The sequence below is a fragment of the Prionailurus bengalensis genome, chromosome B4 (genome assembly GCF_016509475.1).
Source record: "Prionailurus bengalensis isolate Pbe53 chromosome B4, Fcat_Pben_1.1_paternal_pri, whole genome shotgun sequence".
NCBI lineage: Eukaryota > Metazoa > Chordata > Mammalia > Carnivora > Felidae > Prionailurus > Prionailurus bengalensis.
In genome coordinates this window covers 130,115,219-130,137,890 of record NC_057358.1, presented here as the reverse complement: position 1 = coordinate 130,137,890, position 22,672 = coordinate 130,115,219, and the positions used below count along the sequence as shown (strand labels likewise).

Below are 22,672 nucleotides of genomic sequence, written 5' to 3'. Positions count from 1 at the left end.
TCTAACGACTTTTATGTGTTTTGGGTGAAGGTAGGAATGAATTCCTAAAATTGTTGGCCCAAAGCTTGATAGAGTGTGCGTGAGACAGTCTGGCTGGACTGAAAGGGAAAGAGAGAGAGCAAATCAGTTATTCCTTCCTGTGCTCACGGATATTTTAGAACTTGGAGGACTGATTTTCCTAGATTCTTTTGATTCAGGTGGTGTGTAAGAGCATACTTTGGGGCACAGTTTCATAAAAACCATAATTTTGATATTTTTTTTCCTAGGAACTTGTGCATGTTATCTTAGTTTTGTAAGATGAATCCAAAGTATCTGTGATAGGTCCTTTCTCATTGTTTTAAGTGGCAAGTAACAAGTACTGTAGTATTAACCTAGACTTTCTAGAAGGATTCTACATAATCAGTATTGGTCCTTAATTAGATATTCAATTGGTAAAATAGCCATACCTAACAGTGTATCTTTTGTTTGATATTCATATTTTGGTTTTGGCTAAAGTGATTGAAGGGAGTTACTCTGAAGATAATAAAAAATTTTTAACTCTGAAACTGATGATCAAATGGAATTTATCACCTTATTTTTTTCTTCATAAAGTAATTTTCAAAAAACCCTAATGAAAAAAAGCCAATCAAACATATTAATAGAGGCAACATCTCTTAAGTTCTAATAGCCCATACCAAAGCAACAGCCTTTAGTTAATTAATTAATTTTTTAAAGTTTGTTTATCTGAGAGAGAGAGAGGCAGAGAGAGGAGAGAGAGAGAAAATCCCAAGCAGGCTCCACACTGTCAGGGGGGCCCGTCGGGCTTGAACTGAGGAACCACAAGATCATGACCTGAGTTGAAATTGGACGCTTCACCAAACGAGCCACCCGGGTGCCCTTAGTTAATATATTTAAGGCACGTGAGTAACAAATAGAAAGGCTGTTATGAGGAGGCATCTGCATCTGATTTTGTCCTATGATGTAGGCAGCTATGTGTCTAGTAAACACAAAGAGTACATTGTAAAGGCCATAAAACATTTTGGTAACCCCATACATGATGTAATATACGTAAACGTTAGGTGTAGTTGTTTTGTAGTGTTCTTGGTGACATCAAAAGGTAAAGCTGCTGGCAGATGTCTTAAAATTATTCTGGATTTCAGGGCTAAGTAGTTTCTTCTTAATTAAACTTTTTATTTTGAGATGATTATGCATTCATTACACATATTTTATTATTTATTCATTTATTTTTATTTTAGAGAGAGAGTGCAAGTGGGGGAGAGGGAAAGGAGGAAGAGAGAAAGAAAGAGAGAGAGAGAGAGAGAGAAAGAAAGAGAGAAAGAGAGAAAGAGAATCTTAAGCAGGCTCCAAGCCTAGCATGTGGCCCAATGCAGGGCTCCATCCCATGACCCTGGGATCACGACCTGAGCCAAAATCAAGAGTCAGACACTCAACCCCGACTGAGCCACCCAGGTGCCTCTCACTACCCATATTTTAAAGGGGCATTTGATGAGATTTTGACATAGGGAAATACCTGTGACACAGTCAAGGTAATGAATATATTCACCGCCCCAAAAGTTTTTATCATTTTACCACATTTGCTTTATTATACTCTTTCTATAATTTTTTTTTCCTGAGCCTTTGAAAGTAAACTTAAAAATACCTATGTATGTGTGTGTGTATACACACATATATGTCACGTTCCTTTGGTCCAAAATACGTCCACGTTTACTTTCTAAAACCATAACCACAGTCCACTTAAAATAAATGCGGCATTTAGTATAGATATTGTTGTCTCATAGGCAACCCACGTGCCAATTTTCTGGTTGTCCCAATCGCATCCTTTATAGTACCAGATAGACTTGCCTTTTTACTAAACTTTTATTTTCAGATAACTGGAGCTGTAAGAAATCAGTTAGAGATACGCCACCATTGTTAGCATCTTGCAAAACTATAGCCTGGCGTCACAACCAGGACATCGACATTTACACTGTCAAGACACAGAACACTTCTGTCACCACAAGCATCCCTCCTGTTGCCCATTTATAGCATTCCCACCTGCCCCTACTTCTCCTTAACTCATTGCAACTACCAATCTGTTCTCCGTTTCCGTAATTTTGTCATTGCAAGAACGTTTTAGAAATAAAATCATACAGCGTAGAAGCTTTCGAGACCACGTTCTTAAACAGCGTAGTTCTCTGGAGATTCATTTGGGTTGTTGCATGTATCGGTCCATCCTTTTTATTGTTTCGTAGCATTCCGTGGTTTGTGTAGTTTGTTTAAACGCATGTTGGGAGACATCGGCATCGTTTCCAGTTTTTGCCTATCGTGAATAAAGCCGCTGTAAGCGCTCGGGTATTGATTTTTGTGTAATCAGTTCTCGGGGCTCAATGCACAGGCGTGCCACGGCCAGCCATCCCGTGGCGATGGCATACTTACTTTTTTAGGGAACTGTTAAATTGTTTTCCAGGGGCTGTGCCGTTTTACATCCCCAGCAGCAGTGGATGAGTTACGTAGTTTCTCTGCCTCCTCACCAGTATTTGATGGTGTTTAACTGTTCTCCCCTCGCCATTCTGCTGGATACACGAAGGGGATCCTGCCAAAGTTTTCATTTGCATTTCCCTAGTGGCTAATGACGTTAAGCATCTTTCTTTGTGCTGATCTAGTCTTTTAGATCCTCTTTGGTGAAATGTCAGTGCCTTACCCAGGTTCTAATTAGATTGTTTCCATACTGTTGACTTCTAAGAGTTCGTTCTGTATTCTGCGTAGTAGCCCCGTGGCAGATGTGTGGTTCCCAGCACCGCTCTCTCTCTAGCTTGTCTTTCCTTTTCATAGAACACAAATTTTTTTTAAACTTGGGTAAAGTCTCATTTATCCATTTTTCCTTTTATGACTCATGTTTTTGGTGTCAGGTCAAAAGAACTCTTTGGCTAGCCCTGGGTCTTTAAGATTTTCTTCTGGTGTTTCCTAAAAGTTATAGGTCTGTGAGGGTGAACATATGGGCTCCCTATTTCTCCTTCCCTAATGTTGCTTGGGCGGGGGGATTGGGACGCCTGGTGATAGCCTGGTAGGTGGAAATTTGGGGTCCCCACTAGGCCTCTGCCGCCGTGGGTGGGACGTGATCAGTGAGGTTGGGTTTGGCCGGATTGGGCCTCCCCTTTCCTTGTCCATTGATTGCAGAGAGTGGGCTTCTGTTGGGGCCTGTTCTGTCTGTGCCCCCTGCCATTTCCAGGGTCTTCAGCTCCCCGAGTCCAGGCTCTGTGAGGCAAAAAGGAAACCCTGGGAAGGGAGTTCACCACCGTGTCCTGAGGTCCCAATCCAGTTGGTTTTCTTCTTTCCACCTGTAAGAGTCTTTATATTTGTTGAATGTATCAAATGTCCAGGGTCTTCAACTGGGGGAAATAGGGGAGAGTGTACGTATTCCTTGTTTCTGGAAGCAGAAATCGGTAGTTTTATGTTCGTTGATAGTTTCTCTGTCAAAGAGAGATGCGTGTGTAAATTAACGTATAAACATAAATGTGCCAAGAGGCATGGATGCCGTTACTTACCCCTACAGCAGACTTTTGAGAAGTTTTCCTTCAAATACACCGCCACTCTTAAGATGTCGTTATCAGTGTGCAGCACGTCTGGTTCCGGCTGTGTCTCTGTCTTCTAACTCACCCTCCGTGTGTGTCCATCTTGGACACACTGGCCGCACTTTGCTGGGTAATGATTGCACGTGTTGTCGCTCACCGCGTCAGCAATTGAAGTCTGTTTTCCTGATTTGCCATTATTCATGTCATGGTTACTTTTGTTTTAAGCTACAGAACTACACAGTTCCATGGTCTTTTTTCCAGAGCTCTTGGGCCAAATATTGTGTCATAATTTGGAACCTTCTGCATGTTGGAAAGGAAAGCCAGAGCATATACTAGGGTATACGCGGCCTGTAGTTGGCCGTGGGCAACACCCTGTAATCGCCGCCATTCATGTATCTGCAGCTAAATGATTCTGCATACTCATACTGGTGATATTAACGGTGTCGTCACACTTTGTCATCACATTTTATCCAGTGAACCTATCTCCCACCAGCACAAAAAAGGGGGGGTGGGGGAGGGAAGAAAGAAATGTAGTTTTCCAAGCCTTTTGGACTCGGAATTACACATAAAGGATTTTAGACCCGTGGAAATAGGGCAGTCAGCAAGCCGAGCTGGAGTAAGGGCCCTATTTTTAGCCCTCAACTCCACGCTGTTTAACTGCTGAGGTGGTGCTCCAGGCCCTGGATTTGCCAACTGTGATTGTTTCCAGTATGAAAACAAAAGCGGCTATTGGTTTAATCCTGTTATATGGTGTTGATCTTAAAAATCGCTGGATTCATATTAGGATTTGGGGTTTAATCCTGTAAGGATCAGACTCTCATCTTATTTATCCTAAATCCCTCTTTAATCTTGTTAATTATGCCAGACCACTTTCCCAAGGGTCAGGGTATGTGTGTGTGTGTGTGTGTGTGTGTGTGTGTGTGTGTGTACGTGTATGTGTACATATACATATATGGTATGCAGTCATATAGTTCCTTTTTCCAAAGATATCCTTCTGTCTGAAAAAGGCCAGTTTTCTCACAAAGAGCCATAGAACCACATGTCCTTCTCCAGAGCGGCGTTAGCATTGCAAGGATGACATCAGTTCTGTATTCTTACACCTTAGATTATCGTAAATCTCTGCAAGGCCTCCTGAGAGGGAGTCTAGTGCTCGTCTTGGATTTCTTGACAAGGCGCACGGCACTCTTCTACAAGGGGAATGTTGTTAGAGTTTAGGGGCTCTTCGTCAAAAAAAATACAGTTAAATTGGTTATAATTGAGATACCACTCTCCTATAGTAGAACAGAAAATCAGTTCTTAACTTTTGACCTTCACATTAAAATTGTGCTATGTACCTTAGGGAAGGAGGATACACATGTGGTCTCAGATCTCTCTGCTTCCACTTCATGGAATGTAACTGCTTTGGGCCTGGTGCTGTTTCTTTCCTTCTTTTTCTTAAAGGATGTCTGTCAACAACTGTCCTTGCCAGGCAGTAAAAATAATAGATCCTGGCTAACCATAAGTCATTATTTTTTTCTTTTCTTATTTCTATTTTTTAGGGGTGGGAAGTTTTGTAATTGGATTATAAGGTTTACTGATAGATAGGAACCAATCAACCTATACCAAATGATCTCTCTTGAAGCCCTACATAATTTTTCTTCTTCCTCTAGTTCTTGGGCGGTGGTTACTATCGTTTTTAAATAATAATTGGGGTGCCTAATATAGATTCCTTAAGCTGCTAGAACATGGTGATTTTATATGGTAGGGAAAAATACCCTGGTTGACTCTATTTTAATCTTTCTATGAGTATTTCACTTCAACAATTACTCAAGGATTGCTAAATATAAAAGGTAAAGCAAACCATGGTATTGTGAATTAAAATAGCCTTTAGAACTATTGATATCTCATATTCAGCCAACCTTTATTTTTTCCAAATGAAGTAGGTACAGTCTTTTGATACATACATAGTTATACACAGCTATCAATGTCTACTTTGCATATTTATTTTAAAGGAAATAAATTATTTAAGGGAACTTATGTATTTATGTAAGGGAACTTTATTTAAGTTAAGGGAAGTGTATTTAAGGGAACTTCTTTGCAAAAATGCACGATGGCTTCATTATTGGCAGTGCTGACAGTGAGATTGTGGGAAGTGGAAAGAAGTTGTTACCAGGATCTAATTATATAAATGGGAAAAACTTAGGGTAAAGAACTCACTTTAGGTGATGGAGTGATTTTGTATGTGCATGCTTTGCCAGAAGTGAGGAGGGGCAACTTTGATTTCTAATCCGCTTTGGGGGAAGCTCCATATCAGGGCTGCGCAGAAACATTCAGTGAAGCAGCTCCTTTATCATAAAGAGAATTTTAATTAAAAAATGTTCTTGCATCGTGAGCAGAGTAAGCGACAGCCGGCTACACTGGGCATTTATCTCCTTCAAACCACATTACCAGTAATTGCTGCATTAAATCAAAGTCAGAAGAGATTACAGGTCTGAATCGAGCAAGAGGCTGGTGCCAACCCAAGGATTCCCACACTGCTGCGTCGCTGCTCCCAGAGCCTTGTCCCAGGCCCCAGTGGGGACGAGAGTCAGGGGATGCCTGACAGTCCATCTGTAAGGCACAAGCATGGTGAACACAATCCGAGAAGGGAGGTGGTTGCACGTTCAAGACCCCATGGCCTTGCCTTTTGGTTAGCTTTTTGTTTTGAACACAAGGGGATGATTTCCCATTGTTTTTGCAGTACTGTTAGTGAAAAAGAGAGAGCATGTTACCTGCTTTGCACTTGAGGAGATCGCTTTGGGATAAAAATCACTTGTTCTTTCTCTGCTCCTTTACATAGTTGTATTGCCTTCCTGGTCAAGCGTGGTCCTCTCACTTGACCGAGTGATTCAACAGAAATGGCCCTGCCCAAACCACCTATCAGTAGGGGTTTCCCCACCCTCCTTCCCCGCTACTGCCTTTCCTCCTAACACAATTAACTTAGCTCTTTAAGTGCTTTCTGCTTCCCGTTGAGGCCATGTACTCCTCAGTTCTAGGTCTGGCTTCATAAATCAGATAATTCTGAAGCTCCTTTAAATGCCCTTCCTGAATTATTGGAGATGATGATGATGACGATGGCAGTGACGGTGAGAGCAGCTGTAATTTGATACTCACTCACCATATCCCGGCGTCTGTGCATGTGCTGCCCCCCTATGAGGTAGGCATTCTCATCATCGTTCTTTTCCCAGATCCTAGGACCTGAGGCAGAGACATGTGAAAGAACTTTCTCGAAGTCACACAGCTGGGACATGATGACCTGACTTCAGACCCCTGAACTCTTAACCGCACACTGTGTTGCTTCTATACGCCCATCAGGCATTCTGCTAGGTGTTCAGGATGCTTCGAGGAATAAAACAGACTCTATAAGTCCCTGCCCTCCTGGGTTGGTAGAGGCGACAAGTTGAAAAGGATATGTGCTAGGGCTAAGGGGGTATGCAGCGGAGATGTAAACTAGACTGATCAGAAGTGATTTTCAGAAAAACCTGCTTTTATACTTCTGCTTAAATCTCATACCTAGTTTGCCACCATACCCGTAATCTCCCTTTTCATGACTTTCTCTGTAATGTTGGAGGGCATGACGGTGACTTTCCCTGTCTACCTCTACCAGCCCACCCCCTCCCCAAAGAAAATAACTAGCCCTCCACAAACTCCTCGCAGTGAGTGGGGCAGGAATTAGTTTATTTTAATTTTTTTTTCAACGTTTTTTATTTATTTTTGGGACAGAGAGAGACAGAGCATGAACAGGGGAGGGGCAGAGAGAGAGGGAGACACAGAATCGGAAACAGGCTCCAGGCTCCGAGCCATCAGCTCAGAGCCTGACGCGGGGCTCGAACTCACGGACCGCGAGATGGTGACCTGGCTGAAGTCGGACGCTTAACCGACTGCGCCACCCAGGCGCCCCATTTTAATTTTTTAATAGCTCTGTTGAAGTTTAATTGCAGTACAATAAATTGCACATGTGTAAAGTTTATAATTTGGTAAGTTTCACATATGTATATGCCCATGAAATCACCCCCACGACCAGATAATGAATATATTAGTCATCTCTAAAAGTTCCCTCATGCCCCTTGTAGTCCTTCCAGCTCTCTCCCTCCACCCTGCATGTTTCCAGGCAACGACTATATTCTTTCAGTCAGCATGGATTACTTTGCATTTTCTAGTATTTTGTAAAACTGGAATCACAATAAATTCTCTTTTTTTTTGCCCGGTCTATTCCACTCGGCCTAAATATTTGGAGATTCATCCATGTTATTGCATATACCAATGGTTCATTCATTTTTATTGCTAAATAATAGTCTGTCGAGCTGTACCATAACTGGGCCACCATTAATCTTCTGATGGTCATTTGGGTTACTTTCAGTTTTAGGCTTTGATCTATAAAGCTGCTATGCATATTCCTGAACAAATCTTTATATGAATACATGCTTTCATTTCTCTTGGGTAAATACTTAGAAGTGCAGTGGATGGATCATATGGTAGGTGTATGTTTAACTTTTTAAGAATTTGCTAAACTGTTTCCACACTGGCTGTACCATTTTAGACTCTCACCAGCAGTATTTGAAACTTTCTATTGTTCCGTTGCCTTACCAGCATTTAGTATTACCAGTCTTTTAAACTTGAGTCATTCTAACAGGTATGCAGTGGTCTTGTGGTTTTCATTTCCAAATGAATAATGACATTGCATATCTTTTCACAGGCTCTGTTACCATCTCTGTATCTTCTCTGGTCAAGTGTCCAAATCCTTTGCCCAGTAAAAAAAAAAAAAAAAAAAAAAAAATATATATATATATATATGTATATATATATATATATATATATATATATATATATATATAAAATATATATATACTGTGATTACTTGTTTTCTTGTGGTTGAGCTTGGAGAGTTCTTATATATCTTGGATACAAGTCCTTTATCAGATACATGCTTTGCAAATATTTTCTCTCAGCTGTGGCTTGTCTTTTTATTCTCCTTACAGTAGCTTTTGTAGAGCAGAAACTTTTAATGAAGAAGTCATTTTATTAGTTTGTCCTTCTGCAAACTGTGCCTTTGGTGTCATATCCTAGAAGTCTGCCTCATCCAAGGTCATGAAGGTTGTCTCCTAGGAGTTTTACAGTATCATTTTTTACATTTTTATAGTCTGTGGTCCATTTTGACGACTAGATGTAATATATGGTATAAGGTTAGGATCTCGGTTCATTTTTACTGTGTGTGCATATCCAGTTGTCCTGATACCATTTGTTGAAAAGACTATTTTTTTTTTTTTTTTAATGTTTATTTTTGAGAGGGAGACAGAGTGTGAGCAGGGGAGGGGCAGAGAGAGAGAGGGAAACACACAATCTGAGGCAGGCTCCAGGCTCTGAGGTGACAGCACAGAGCCCAATGCAGGGCTCGAACCCACAAACCGCGAGATCATGACCTGAGCTGATGTCAGATGCTTAAACTGACAGAGCCAGCCAGGTGCCCTGAAAAGACTACTCTTTATCCACTGCCTTGCCTTTGTACCTGTGGATCTATTTTTCCATTTCCTATTCTGTTCTATTGATGCACTTTTCTGCCCTGATACCAATACCACACTGTCTTAAGGGATGTGAGTATTAAGGGAACCAGTAGACTTCAGAAGACTGACAGCGAACTGTCACAAACCTCAGGCATAGCCTGTGATTCCAGTCCACACCTGGTGAAAAGATCGTTCTAATCTTCAAAACCTATTTTTAAACAGTGGAACGAAATGGAGAGAACTATCACGGTCACGAGCCGGAAGACTTGATATTCCTGAGATACTAATTCTCCCCAAACTGATCTTTAGATTCAGTGTAATCCCAATCCAAATCTAAGCAAGTTTTTTTTTGGTAGTAGAAATTAACAAGCTAATTCTAAAATTCATATGGAAATGCCAAGGGCCTCGAATAGCCAAAACAGTTTTGCAAAAGAAAAAGTTGGAGCACTAACACAGCTTGATTTCAAGTTACAATAATTAAGACAGTGTGATACTGGTGTCAGTTTTGAGGTATATACATACCTTTTAATGTCATCCAATGAGATTGGGTCAGTTAGGTTTCGCTGCCTAACAAACCTCCCCAAGACATGATGCCTTAAAACAGTGTTAGTCGTTTACCTGCTCTCAGTTCCGCAGGTCAGGAATCTGGGTGGTTCTTCTTGTCAGGGTTGGCCAGGCCTGGGTGTCTGGGATGACCTCCCTGTCACATCTGGTGGTTGGCTAGCTGATTGGTCTGGGGAGCACAGCTGGAGCAGTTCACCTCTATTCCACTTTGTTTTCCATCCGTCCTTACACGGTAGTCTCAGGGTTCCAGAACGTAGCAAGGGAAGGCAAGCCCCAGTGAACAAAACACCTGTCAGACCTCCGATTGCGTCACATTTGCTGATGGCCCAATGGTGAACGCAAGTCACAAGGAAGGCTAAGACCAATTTCAAAGGGTGGAGGGAAAATCCCACCACTTCATGAAGAGGCTCTGAAATCGTCTGACGATTTTTGTAATCTATCACAGAGGTATTATGAATGAGGTAAGATAAAAGTTTCTGTGGAGGGTAAAAGGCTCTATTATGTAGCCTTATGTAGAATCATTTGTAGACATATTTCCCTAACAGCATTTGAATATCTGTAGTTATTTTCTGTTCTAAATGGTGTATCTTTGGTGCGCCTGGGTGGCTCAGTTGGTTAAGTGTCCAACTTGATTTTGGCTCGGGCCAGGATCTCACAGCTCATGAGTTCAAGCCCCACGTCAGGCTCTGCGCCAACAGCCTGGAGCCTGCTTGGGATTCTCTCTCACTCCTTCTCTGTCTGCCCCTCTCCTGCTCATGATCTCTCTCCCTCTCAAAATAAATGAACAGTAAAATAAAAAAATAATTAAAAATAAATAAAGGCATATCTTTACCCTTACCCTTTATGTACTGTCTGTCTTTCTGGATTTCCAGTGAATGTCTATTGGCCCATTTTTTATGGATACCTTTTACTTCTTAGTAGTACTGATGTAGCGAAAGAGTGATTAAAGACACTTCTGACAAAAACGTTCATTTCTGGCCTCACTGTTTGCATGCCTTGTCTCTCTCTCCAGATAGAATAACGCATTTCAGCCATAGCGTGGCTTATTCTGTTATTACCCATACTTCCTTGTGTACCGTATGTCACGCAAAGGAGTCCTTTCTGTACACAACTTCTCCGGTAGGTATAATTTCAAGTGTTTCCATTGGTGTAGAAAATTCAACAATTCTCACAGCACCTTACAACCAACAGAACTTTTGCGTGAATATTTTTGAATAGGCTCTTGACTTCGTGCCATATATTTACCTGCCTGCTTTTCTTTACGCGTGCTACGTATGGCCCCGCCCCTTCCATGCTGTTGTATGCGTTTGGAATGCTGTTCCACTGCCTCAGAGCCCCCCCCCCCCACCCCACCCCACCTGGAAAACTCTTTGCCACAGTTCATTTTAACTGCTCATGAAATATTCCTGGCTTCCGTTGCTCTGGGGAGTTCAATGGTGGCAGTGGTGGCAGCTGTGGCCTTTCTCCCAAGTCACAGTGTAACACATGTGGCATCTGTCAAGTGGTATTTTGGTGTTTATGATTTTCCACTCTCTCTCCCTTGCTGCCAGCTCTTTGAGAGTTTTTTCAATTTCTAGGGCTTCATGCGATGTTGGGGATATCTTGGTTGAACGAATGGGTGTTGACTGAATGAGCGAACGAGAGATTGTCTGTTCCTGGTTGTTAATCCATTTCGTTCTGATTTGTAGTTGCAGGTAATTGCAGACCTTCCCTTTTCACATGCTGATAGGCATGTGCTGTGTGAAAGGTATTGGCTTAATTCTTTTTTTTTTTTTTGAGTTTATTTATTTATTTTTAGAGGGGGGGGCAGAGGGAGAGAGAGAGAATCCCAAGCAGGCTCCGCACCGCCAGTGAGGAGCCCCCAATGTGGGGCTTCAACTCACCAACCATGAGATTATGACCTGAGCGGAGGTAGGACGCTTAAGTGACAGAGCCACCCAGGCGCCCCGGTATTGGCTTAATTCTTTGAGAGAAATGCAAAGTTGGACAGACAGGTCCTGCCCTTAAAGAAGTCGCCTAAGAGATTAAACAAGTATTGCTAAAAACATACAAGGTGCTTAGCGTGCTATAAGTCAGCTAAAGGTAAAGTACCATGAAGTTCAAACAAAAGAGAAACTCCTTCTGGCTGGAAGTAATCAGGAAGAGCTTTGTGGAGCAGATTGCATTTAAGGGAGGCCTCCAAGGGGTCTGTTTTAAGGTTTGGTCATTTTGAAATGGGTAAGAAAACCATATAATCAAAGGCACAGAACCAAAAAAACAAGCAAGGTAGTGGTCCAGTCCACCTTGATAGAGGCAATAGTAGGTGGTCGAATGTATCAGTAATTATTTTGGTACTTCACTGTCACTTGGAAGACGAAGAAGTACTCCAAGATAGAAAGTTTTGTTCAAATTTACATGCAGGTATCGTGTCTGTTGTCCATTCTGATCATGAATTTATTAATTTTGCTGCCATCCTTTTACTGCTGTTACTAAAACAGCTCTCTCACACGAAACTTCTCGATCCCTATTTGCTAAATTCAGTTATCTTTCCTAAATTCTCAGTTTTTAAACCTTTCTGTATTTCTGCTTGACATCGCTATATACTCAACTCTGGTATCAATTTATGAAATACTTTCCCTAGTGTAAGAGACACAAGATAGAAGAATAGTAACAGATGTCCTCTGTGTCCTGGCTTTTGTGAACAGTACATGATCCTGCTTAATCTTTTTTATCCTTTGTTGCTATTTCTGCCTTCTAGAAGTGAGTATTCCTTAAGGTTCTATTTTCAGCCCTTTGCCTTGTATCCACTGCTCGTTTATCTCTTTCTTTTCTTTTTTCTTTCTTTCTTTCTTTCTTTCTTTCTTTCTTTCTTTCTTTCTTTCTCTCTCTCTCTCTCTCTCTCTTTCTTTCTTTCTTCTTCTTTCCTTCCTTCCTTCCTTCCTTCCTTCCTTCCTTCTTTCTTTCTTTTTTCTTTCTTTTTTAAAGTACATAGTGGTTCAGTAATGTTGTGGACTAAATCAGTGTGGGAGAACATTGCTCATTTTTAATCTCAGCCACATTCTGCTGTTGGCTGTTCCTCCCATGCTCCTGTTGCCTCTTCATTTCTAACCCTGACCTCTCTTCTAGGGCTGCCACCTACACCTCTGAGCACTTGTTAGACATTTCCTGTTGGATGTCCTGCCATAACTTTAAACCAGTATATGTGTCTGATTTTCCTGTTTTATCAGTGTGATACTTACTTGGCCAGTCAGCTCAACTTAGAACCTTAGTGTTAGATTTAATTACCTTTCTCTTCTACCCTGTATCCGAACAGTCTGCAGTTCCCGTGGATGCTGCCCTTGTAATGTCTCCTACATCTCTGCCTTCATTATTCCTACTGCTGGCATGTGGTTTTGCATTAGTAATCTGTAGATGGTTGCACTTGTGTAGCCTCTCCTCGGCCTCCCTGCCTTCAGCTTGTTCCTCCTTTCCATTCTTCCTATGGCCACCAGAGCTGTTTTCACGAAACAGTTTTGTAACAACACTCTTCCCTTCTCAAACTGTCTTTTAAAGATGAGGTCTGAAATACATAGCTTGATGTCCTAGGCTCTCCACAGTGAATCCAACCTACTTTTCTTAGCATTTGCCACTATTTACCCACAGTTGTCTAGACTGGTCATACTGGTCCATAAGTAGGTCTTGCGTATTTCTAACTACATATTTTACCTATATATATCTCTGTCTTTCTCTGCCTCGTCCCCTTCATCCCCATCTATCTCAAGCCCTGTCTGTTTTTGAACTGCTGTGTTATCCCTGTACACAGCGGTCATTGGAATCTTCTAATATTATTGTCACTAAAACTAATTTTATACCTTAGAGCGGAAGTCCTTGCAGTCTGTGTTAAGCATTCTACCGTGGACACTCTTGGTAGGATTGTGGCGTAGGCAGAAGGGAAGGAAAGAGAGAAGGAAAAAAGAACAAGAGAGTAGAAAAGAGAAGAATCCCCAATACTGTCTGGCTGTCCGGTACTTGGTAAGTCTTGAGATGCCTCCGAGACTTAAAGTTCATGAATCTCAAGGTAGCTTCTAGATATCTCACTCTTAAATATTACTAGGTCTGTTTCTCTCTGATATCATTACATTCTATCTAACACATGTGTTATAGGTATGTCAGCTGTTGAAATCTGTGATCTGGGTGTCTTACTAATGAGATGCATGAAATATATATGAACAGCCATTTTCTGTATTTATAACTGATGAGTAAACAAAGACTTCAATACTATGAAAGCAGTCATAATATTGCCAAAAGTGTGTACTTTTTCAAATGGCATATATTTTAGAATTTTATTTTGACTATATTACAATTTAAAATTTTTTTACAAGAGGTGAGTCAACAGGTGAGAAATACAGGGAGTTATAATTGAGATGCTGAATTATTTTGTCATTTTTCTGAAGGGGGCTAATTATTTAAACTAATTATTAGTTTAAATTATTAATAGGCAAGACATGGTTAAGTTTGTTTATCATCCGTGTCCTCCAGAGAGTTTATAGTCAGGCCATCATGTAAAGTAAAGCAAATGTGATAGTATAGAGGCTGAGAAAGTATTGCTAAGTTTTAAAGTACTTATACTCAAAGGAAAATGTTTTGATTCCCTTAAACTTATAAAAAGATAAATTATAGGAGCACCAAAGGCTAATTTAAATGTATTCAAACATATCAGAAGTTTATCTTTAATAAATGAAAACCTCCTCACCGTCCCACCCCCCCAGAGATGTAGGTTTTGTCATATGTGTGTGTATATAAATATGATATATGTTACATATAGTACATGGTATATATGTGGCATCTGTTGGTATGTGTATCAACCAGTAAGTTATATATGTGTGTGTGTGTGCGCGCGTGCACGTAAATATGTAATGTATCTAAGATATATAAAGCTTATAAATTAAATACATGATTTATTGATTGATATAGAGATACATATGTGCATTTAAAAATATGGAATTACACTCTCTACATTATTCAGCAATATCATTTTTTCACTTAATATTGTAGTCACATCTTCTCACCCTGTATGTATAGATCTATTGACAAGGCTCGCAGTAACATATGTGGAGACCATTTTCAAGTTTAAATTATATAGGTTGTTCTTGGGGCGCCTGGGTGGCCCAGTGCGTTATGACTCTTGGTTTCAGCTCAGGTCGTAATCTCACGGTTTGTGGGTTTGGGCCCTGTGTTTGGCTCCACGCTGAATGGCAGGGCTTGCTTGGGATTCTCTCTCCCTCTCTCTGTCCCTCCCCCTCTCACGCTTTCTCTCTCAAGGTGGATAAATAAACTTACAATTTTTTTTTATCAGTTCTAGAATTTGAATTATAGTGTGTCATCTTAAATACAGTACCATCTGGGAACTTCTGGGATCTTCCGTAATTAATTCACCAAATATTGAACGGAGTTAACTCATGAAATTTATCAGCCGTAGTTCATTATCGCAGCCCTCCATGGTTTATAAGAAGTGCATCGTTTCTCAGTCTTCCTATCGAGAGGAATCTTGATACCAGTCACATCAAGGATGTAATAGTGATTTATGTTAGTTTACAAGTAACTTATGTGGCCAGTGCTGCTGTACTGCTTGGTATGAAATGCAGTAGAGTGGATGTGGAATGGTATGGTGTACAAGGAGTAAGAAGGGTTGGAGAATTACTTGATTTGTGATTAGAAGCAGAAATTTAGTGGGGCTCCTGAGTGGCTCAGTCGGTTAAGCATCCGACTTTAGCTCAGGTCGTGATCTCGCCGTCCGTGAGTTCCATCCCCGCGTCGGGCTCTGTGCCGACAGCTCAGAGCCTGGAGCCTGTTTCAGATTCTGTGTCTCCCTTTCTCTCTGACCCTCCCCTGTTCATGCTCTGTCTCTCTCTGTCTCAAAAATAAATAAACGTTTAAAAAAATAGAAATTTAGTATCAGATCTTATTACAGAAACATTACTTATTACAGAAACATTACTTTTGTTATTTCTTAATTACCGCTTTAATAGTGGTGTAGGGGATAGTCAGAATGTATATGAAAGGCCCTTAACATGTGACAAATCCAATCAAAAATGTTATGAAAATGTTATGAGGCTCAGATAATCTCTAGTCAGGATTGACAAAGCCAGAGGCTCATAGTTGTGAGAAAGTGATACTGTGGACGTGTTCATTAAGAGCAGCTTTGAAAAAAATGTTATTCTTTGTGTGAGAAGGGACTTATGGTGTTTAATTTTGTGCTGTAGCATCCTTTTGCCTTTTGGTTTTACCTGTGTGCTTACCTATTTCCCCCAAGACTGTAAAGTCCTTGACAACAGGACTGTGTCTGTTCATTTCTCCAGTGTTTAAGCACGGTACTAGATGTTCAGTAAATTGTAAAACGTTTACACTGAATTAATGCATTATTGTATCTCGTGTGTAATACACAGACCCGGTATACCAGCGATCTGAAGATAATCTAGTACGTTCTAATGGTCCACCCAATCTCCTAGAACCGATTTTAGGTAAATGTTTCACCAAGAGAACTATCTTAGATGTGCTAAAGCCATTTTGACTCTTAAAAAACAATTTCTTCTGAACAATCCTAAAATAAAATGCAATGACCATAAAAGGAGGAAAATTGCACCGGGGGCGGGGGGCACAGCAATACATAAACTCTCACAAATGCCTCACAGTTGCATTTAATCCTTACGGTTTAATCTTACTGAAACATGTTACAATATTACTGGCTCTCCAAGATTAGGGAGATCATAGCCCTTGAAACTAATTTAGAATTATTTACCATTTGAACTTTTGAATGCTTGCGCCAAGTAGGGAATTTCTTAGGAGCACTAGTTATAAATAGTGTGTCCCTTACTAAGCATTCACTTTCTGCTCACTCTATGTCCTATTTTCTAAGAATTACTTAGCGGTTCTCTGGTTTTATTTTTGTTTATTTCTTGCATTTTGTAGCAGCCCTCTGGTTTTAGATGGGCCGTCTCAACTTTGAACCCCAACCCGCTGTGCTTGATCGGACTGACTTAACACCTGTCCATGTTTGTTCCTGCTTTTAATATCTGGCATAGAAATATGCATGCACATGTGTGTTCGTATATAATGGTAGGGTGGGTATAGCAGCTTCCTAACAGAGGAAGAGCAACTGATTTTCTGAAAAGACCTTTCCACCCCCACCTTTTTTGCAGACAGCCGGAGTTAATCCTTACATGTTTGATTGGAACAGCTGAGAGAGTGTGTTGCATATCTGAAGGTCTCCGGTGGACTCATGTTGCCTCCGAGCTGGGGCCACCTCCCTCTTTTCTAGTGCCGATCCTGCCAGCTGTCCCGGCCTCTGTTAAAGCACAGTGAAGGAGGTGTTAAATGATACACAAACATACACTGTCATGAAAGGGATCCCTTTACTGCATGTAGCGGGGCGACTTCTTTTTTCTGCCCTTCCTTGCCACGACAGAGGGGTTTTATACTGTTAATCCTAGCACCTGTCTCTGCCGGAGACGGTTAGGAGGGGTGTGTGTGGCGTGTGTGTGTGCGTGTGTGTGTGTGTGCGCGCGCGCGCGCGTGCGTGCGCGCCACCCTACCCAAGGAGGAGTAGAGAAATAACACCAGTCCCATCTGCCTTTCCATGTCCTGGATTGGGAGTGTTCCCCTCTGACGCATTTGAAGCCGGGAACATATATATCATTTGGATCCTGGATACCTTGTGCTTCCTGCCGTTGTTTTTTTGTTTGTTTGTTTGTTTTTTACTTTTTGTTTTTGCCTCTTTAAGGAGCCCGTGTTCTCTGTCCTGGCTGTCATTCTCTGCCTCTTGAGTTTCTGGTGGTGGAGTTGTCAGTTTGAACCCATCAGAAATAGCAAGTCTCTACTGTAGTTTTCAGACTGTAACTAGTAACTCAGTTGGAGGTTTTTTTGCTTTTCCCCTGAACGCTTCTTCTGTGTAGTGTTGAATGTTACTGGGGTGGACGCTTGGGCTGAACCAAGCTCCAGCTTCATCATCTGAGCCAGCAGACCTATCTGCGTAGACTGGGAGGCAGCCAGAGATTTTTGGGTGCTACCTAGTCCCTTTGGACAGGACAGCCAGATCAAACAAGGCAAAAGCATAGACGCTTTTGGTACTGTCTTTATCTGAAGATATTTTTCCCCTTTGCTATGTATGGTGTATATTGTATGGACTATCAATATCCTGTTGTCCAGGTAAGCTGAGGGCTGTAACGTTTTTTTGTTTTTTAAAGTACCGTTTGATTGATGTGAAGGTTTTATGGTGGGATGAAATGCTTATAAGCTTTCTGTCTTTTGACCTGGTACCACTCAGGACATAGATTTCCCATGGTACTTTGCTAATTTGCTGAAACAGAAGGTTTGAGTTTTATAGTATTGAGGACTGGGCAGGGGAGGTTACTTTCAACTCTAGAAGTTCTTGAAACTTCAGAGAGATTCCTGTGCGCGTGTGCGTGCGTGCGTGCCTGTGTGCATGTGTGTGTGTGTGCGTGTGTGTGTGTTTAAACACAGCGAGCTTGTCGTTATAAGTGTAACATACTAAGTCACCGTATTAAAGTATACTTGAGGCTTCATTCTGAGTAGATGACAAGCACACATGGCGGTTGCTGTTTTTCAGAAAGGTAATGTACGGTGGGGCACTCTCTACACACTTAATGTTTTAGACTGTTTTGTGATGGGATTAGTGGCATCTTATTTATTAACTTACTGAAGTCTAGAATCAGAAAATTTCAAGTCATTATGAAGTGTATTCCAGATATCTACCATTTGCCTTTAAATTAGTAGCAGTATAGTGAGTGAAGTTGAAGTATCCTGGATTCTGATTCAAGCTATAGCTTTAACCACCTCCATGGTATGCTCAAAAAGCTTCATTTGACTTGATTTCATTCTCCCTACGTATGAAATGAAGGGGTTGGACCAAGTGAGCCTTCATAGGTCGCGATTCTTTGAAATATTAATGGATTGTGCTGAAAACCTAGAACAGGAGGATAAAAACGGTTAATACAGTTAATTCTGAATTACAGATACTAGCAGTTTTCTCAGTTTGTTTCGATTTACTTTTATTTTCATGGTACTTCATTATTTTTTCCTTTGAAATGGCCATTTCTCTAATAATTAGCTCCTAAGCTGTAGGTTGGACAGAAATGCATAGGGTTAAAGGAAGTGACAAACTAACCATTACATCCTATTGTGTATTTTGGGCCTAAAGGCTAACCAGGCTATTTTTAATTGAACCTATTGGGTAAGCTCACCAGAGGAAACTCCCAGCTCTCATTCATGGCCACCAGGATTGAAGTCAGATGGGAGGGGATGTGGTTATGTTTCTTCAACTATGTGTTTTACTTATATTCTGTTATATGTATGTGTTTCCATTATTTTGAGTTATTCAGGTCAAGGGTATTTACCACAATGAGGTTTTGATATATTTGTGGGTCTTACTTACCTGTGGACTGTTTCTCTACTGGCATAAAACAGTAGATTGGTCCACATAACAGTTTAAGGCTGAAAGTATCATGAGACTAGATTAGAAACAAAGCTTCTTCCAAGTAAATATTGATGTGCTTTTGAAGAGAAACATCTGTGAGCAGTATTTTTCTGAGACCCAGCTAGCAAAGTAAGGGACTTGTAGTAACAGTTGTATAAGTAAAATTGCGGGGAAAAACTGGAAAAGCAAAAGTGTTCCCAAAGAAGATTGAAGTATCAGAGATCTATGGAAAAAATAATTACAATGTATAAAAGAAGTTTTGGGGTAGAAAACTGGCCACCTCCCAACAAGGGAAAGGTGGTGGGGTGGATTAAAGCGTTCCTATTTAGAAATTACAACATTTGCTAGTCTTTAGCAGTGCAATTTTATTCGTTTATGATAAAATGTATTTGACACCCTTAAATCTTTTTAGTCATTAAGTTTTAGTATTGGCAAAGGTAGCGCTCAGTGTTTGAAACAACCCTTTCCTGGCTTTGCTCCATTTAGTAGCTATATTCTATCTGAAATTGAAGTAGCTTAGAAATGCAGACAATGAGATTTTAATTTTAAGAGTACACTCTCTATTCCACCACATCAGGGAAATGAATGAGATTGGAAAAACAATTTTAAGTTGAAGGATCCAAAACTATTTTACAATCTTATTTATTAATTCAGTTAGGGAAACAGTTTTCTTTCAGCACCTTTGTAAATGGGTAATAGATAGTTGTTGGCCACCTAAACTTGATTTATTTAAAAAAATTTTTTTTAATCTTTTTATTTATTTTTGAGACAGACAGAGAGAGACAGAGCATGAGCAGGAGAGGAGCAGAGAGAGAGGGAGACACAGAATCTGAAGCAGGCTTCAGGCTCTGAGCTGTAAGCACAGAGCCTGACCCGGGGCTGGAACTCAAGGACCGTGAGATCATGACCTGAGCTGAGGTCGGACGCTTAACCGACTGAGCCACCCAGGCGCCCCTTATTTTTTATTTTTAAAAATTTACGTCCGAATTAGCATATAGTGCAACAGTGAATTCGGGAGTAGATTCCTTAGTGCCCCTTCCCCATTTAGCACATCCCTTCTCCCACAGCCCCTCCAGTAACCCTCAGTTTGTTCTCCATATATATGAGTCTCTTCTGTTTTGTCCCCCTCCCTGTTTTTATATTATTTTTGCTTCCCTTCCCTTGTGTTCATCTGTTCTGTGTCTTAAAGTCCTCATATGAGTTGAAGTCATATGATATTTGTCTCACTGACTAATTTCACTTAGCATAATACCCTCCAGTTCCATCCACGTAGTTGCAAATGGCAAGGTTTCATTCTTTTTGATTGCCGAGTGATACTCCATTGTGTGTGTGTGTGTGTGTGTGTGTGTGTGTGTGTGTGTATATGCCACATTTTCTTTATCCATTCATCCATCGATGGACATTCGGGCTCTTTCCATACTTTGGCTCTTGTTGATAGTGCTGCTATAAACATGGGGGTACACGTGTCCCTTCGAAACAGCACCCTGTATCCCTTGGATAAATGCCTAGTAGTGCAATCGCTGGGTCGTAGGGTAGTTCTATTTTTAGTTTTTTGAGGAACCTCCATACTGTTTTGCAGAGTGGCTGCACCAGCTCGCATTTCCAGGCCACCTAAACTTTTATCTCCACTGTAGTTACAAAATTTTCTTACTAGCTTCTGTCATGTTCTTATACTTAGTTAAATTAAAGCTCCTCACTGGATAACACGTGTGGTTCTGTACTGATGCATTATGCCATTGGAAATCATTGAGGATATGGCTGAACAGTATTTTTTTTTTAATTTTTTTTTAACGTTTTTATTTATTTTTCAGACAGGGAGAGACAGAGCATGAACAGGGGAGGGTCAGAGAGAGGGAGACACAGAATCTGAAACAGGCTCCAGGCTCTGAGCTGTCAGCACAGAGCCCGACGCGGGGCTCAAACTCACAGACCGCGAGATCGTGACCTGAGCTGAAGTCGGCCGCTTAACCGACTGAGCCACCCAGGCGCCCCTGAACAGTATTTTTTTTAATTAAAGATTTGGCACCTGTTTTTTAAATTGTTTCTAGAATTGCTAGTGTTGAGATAACGAAATAAAGTGAGTTCTCAACATAAGGCAAAAAAGTATTTTCAGAACTTGACCATTCATTGCTCTTATTGTTAATAAAATCAAGCCTATATTAAGAGTACGCAATTGAGATTGGTTATCTTATTAGTTATGATTTTTGTAGAGCCAAGTCTAGACCAAATCAGGTTAAAATACAGGCAGAGTAAATAGATAGGGGCTTGCTTGCTATGATTTAAAGGACAATGACTATGGTCTCCCTGCCCAGAAAAAAAAAAATGTATTTATTGAGAAACTATTTCTGAAATTATTCTTTTGAATTAAACATTACTGCCTCTGGCTGGATGTTTAAAATGTAACTTGTTAGGATGGCTACTGTAAAGAAAACAAAAAACAAAACAAAACAAAACACAAAATAACATGTTGGCAAGGGTGTGGAGAAATTAGAACCCTTGTACACTGTTGGTAGGAATGTAAAATGGTACAGCTGCTGTGGAAAACAGTATGGTGGCTCCTCAAAAAATTAAAAATAGAACTCCCGTCTGGCCCAGTGTTTCCATTTATGGGTATATACCCCCCCCCCCCAGATGGAAAGCAAGGTCTCAAAGAGATATTTGTGTACCCATGTTCACAGTAGCGTTATTCACAATAGCCAGAAGGTGGAAGCAACAACCCAAGTGCCATCAGTGGATGAATGGTTCACCGAAATATGGTAATACGCACAATGGAATATTATTCTTTAAAAAAAAAAAAAGAGGCAAATCCCAACATAAGCTGCAACATGGATGAACCATGAGAGTAGTCCTGCTGAGTGAAATGAGCCGGTCACAAAAAGACAGGTACCATATGATGCCACTCATATGAAGTACCTAGGGTAGTCCCATTCCTAGAAACAGAAAGTGCAGTGGTTGTTGCCAGGGGCTCACAGGGACAGGAAGAATGGGGAGTTATTGTTTAATGGGTACAGAATTCCAGTTTTAAATTCCATCCATTCTGGAGACGGATGGTGGCAATGATAGCACATTACCAATCTATATGATACCAGTTGACCCTTGAACAAGACAGGTCTGAACTCTTTTGGTCCACTTTTATGTGGATTTTTTTTTTTTTACAGTTTTGTAAATATATTTTCTCTTTCTTATGGCATTCTTACTTTTTTTCTCTAGCTCTATTAAGAGAATACAGCATATAATACATTCAACGTACAAGATACGTGTTGATCGTCTCTTTATGTTATCTATAATGCTTCCAGTCGAGTAGGCTATTAGTAGTTAAGTTTTGGGAGAGTCAAAAATTGTACATGGATATTCAACTGCGTGGGAGATGAGGGCCCTTAACCCTTGTGTTATTCACCAGTCAGCTGTACTAGAAAATCACCGAGGGTAAATTTTATGTTATGTGTATTTTACCACAATACAAAATATCAAGGGGAAAACATAACCCTTGTGGCAGGTTAGGGTTTCTCTATTATCACCGTGTGTCCTGAGGCACCCGCTGAACACGTTGGCACCAGTTACCATTTTGAGGTGAATGGGGCAGTTGG

The 22,672-nt window shown here is 40.7% G+C and overlaps 1 protein-coding gene across 27 annotated transcripts in view; it reads left to right on the top strand.

Annotated features, from left to right (window-relative positions):
• RBFOX2 (RNA binding fox-1 homolog 2) overlaps positions 1 to 22,672 on the top strand; it is a 291,584-nt gene that overhangs the window by 159,132 nt on the left and 109,780 nt on the right. The window contains exon 1 of one of the 27 annotated variants that reach the window (XM_043563644.1): positions 17,216 to 17,797. The exons of the other annotated variants lie outside the window; for them this stretch is intronic. Within the exon in view, the coding sequence (XP_043419579.1) occupies positions 17,753 to 17,797 (45 nt within the window). The 5' untranslated portion in view covers positions 17,216 to 17,752. Of the gene's footprint in view, positions 1 to 17,215; positions 17,798 to 22,672 lie in introns of those variants that run through there. 27 annotated transcript variants of the gene reach the window in all.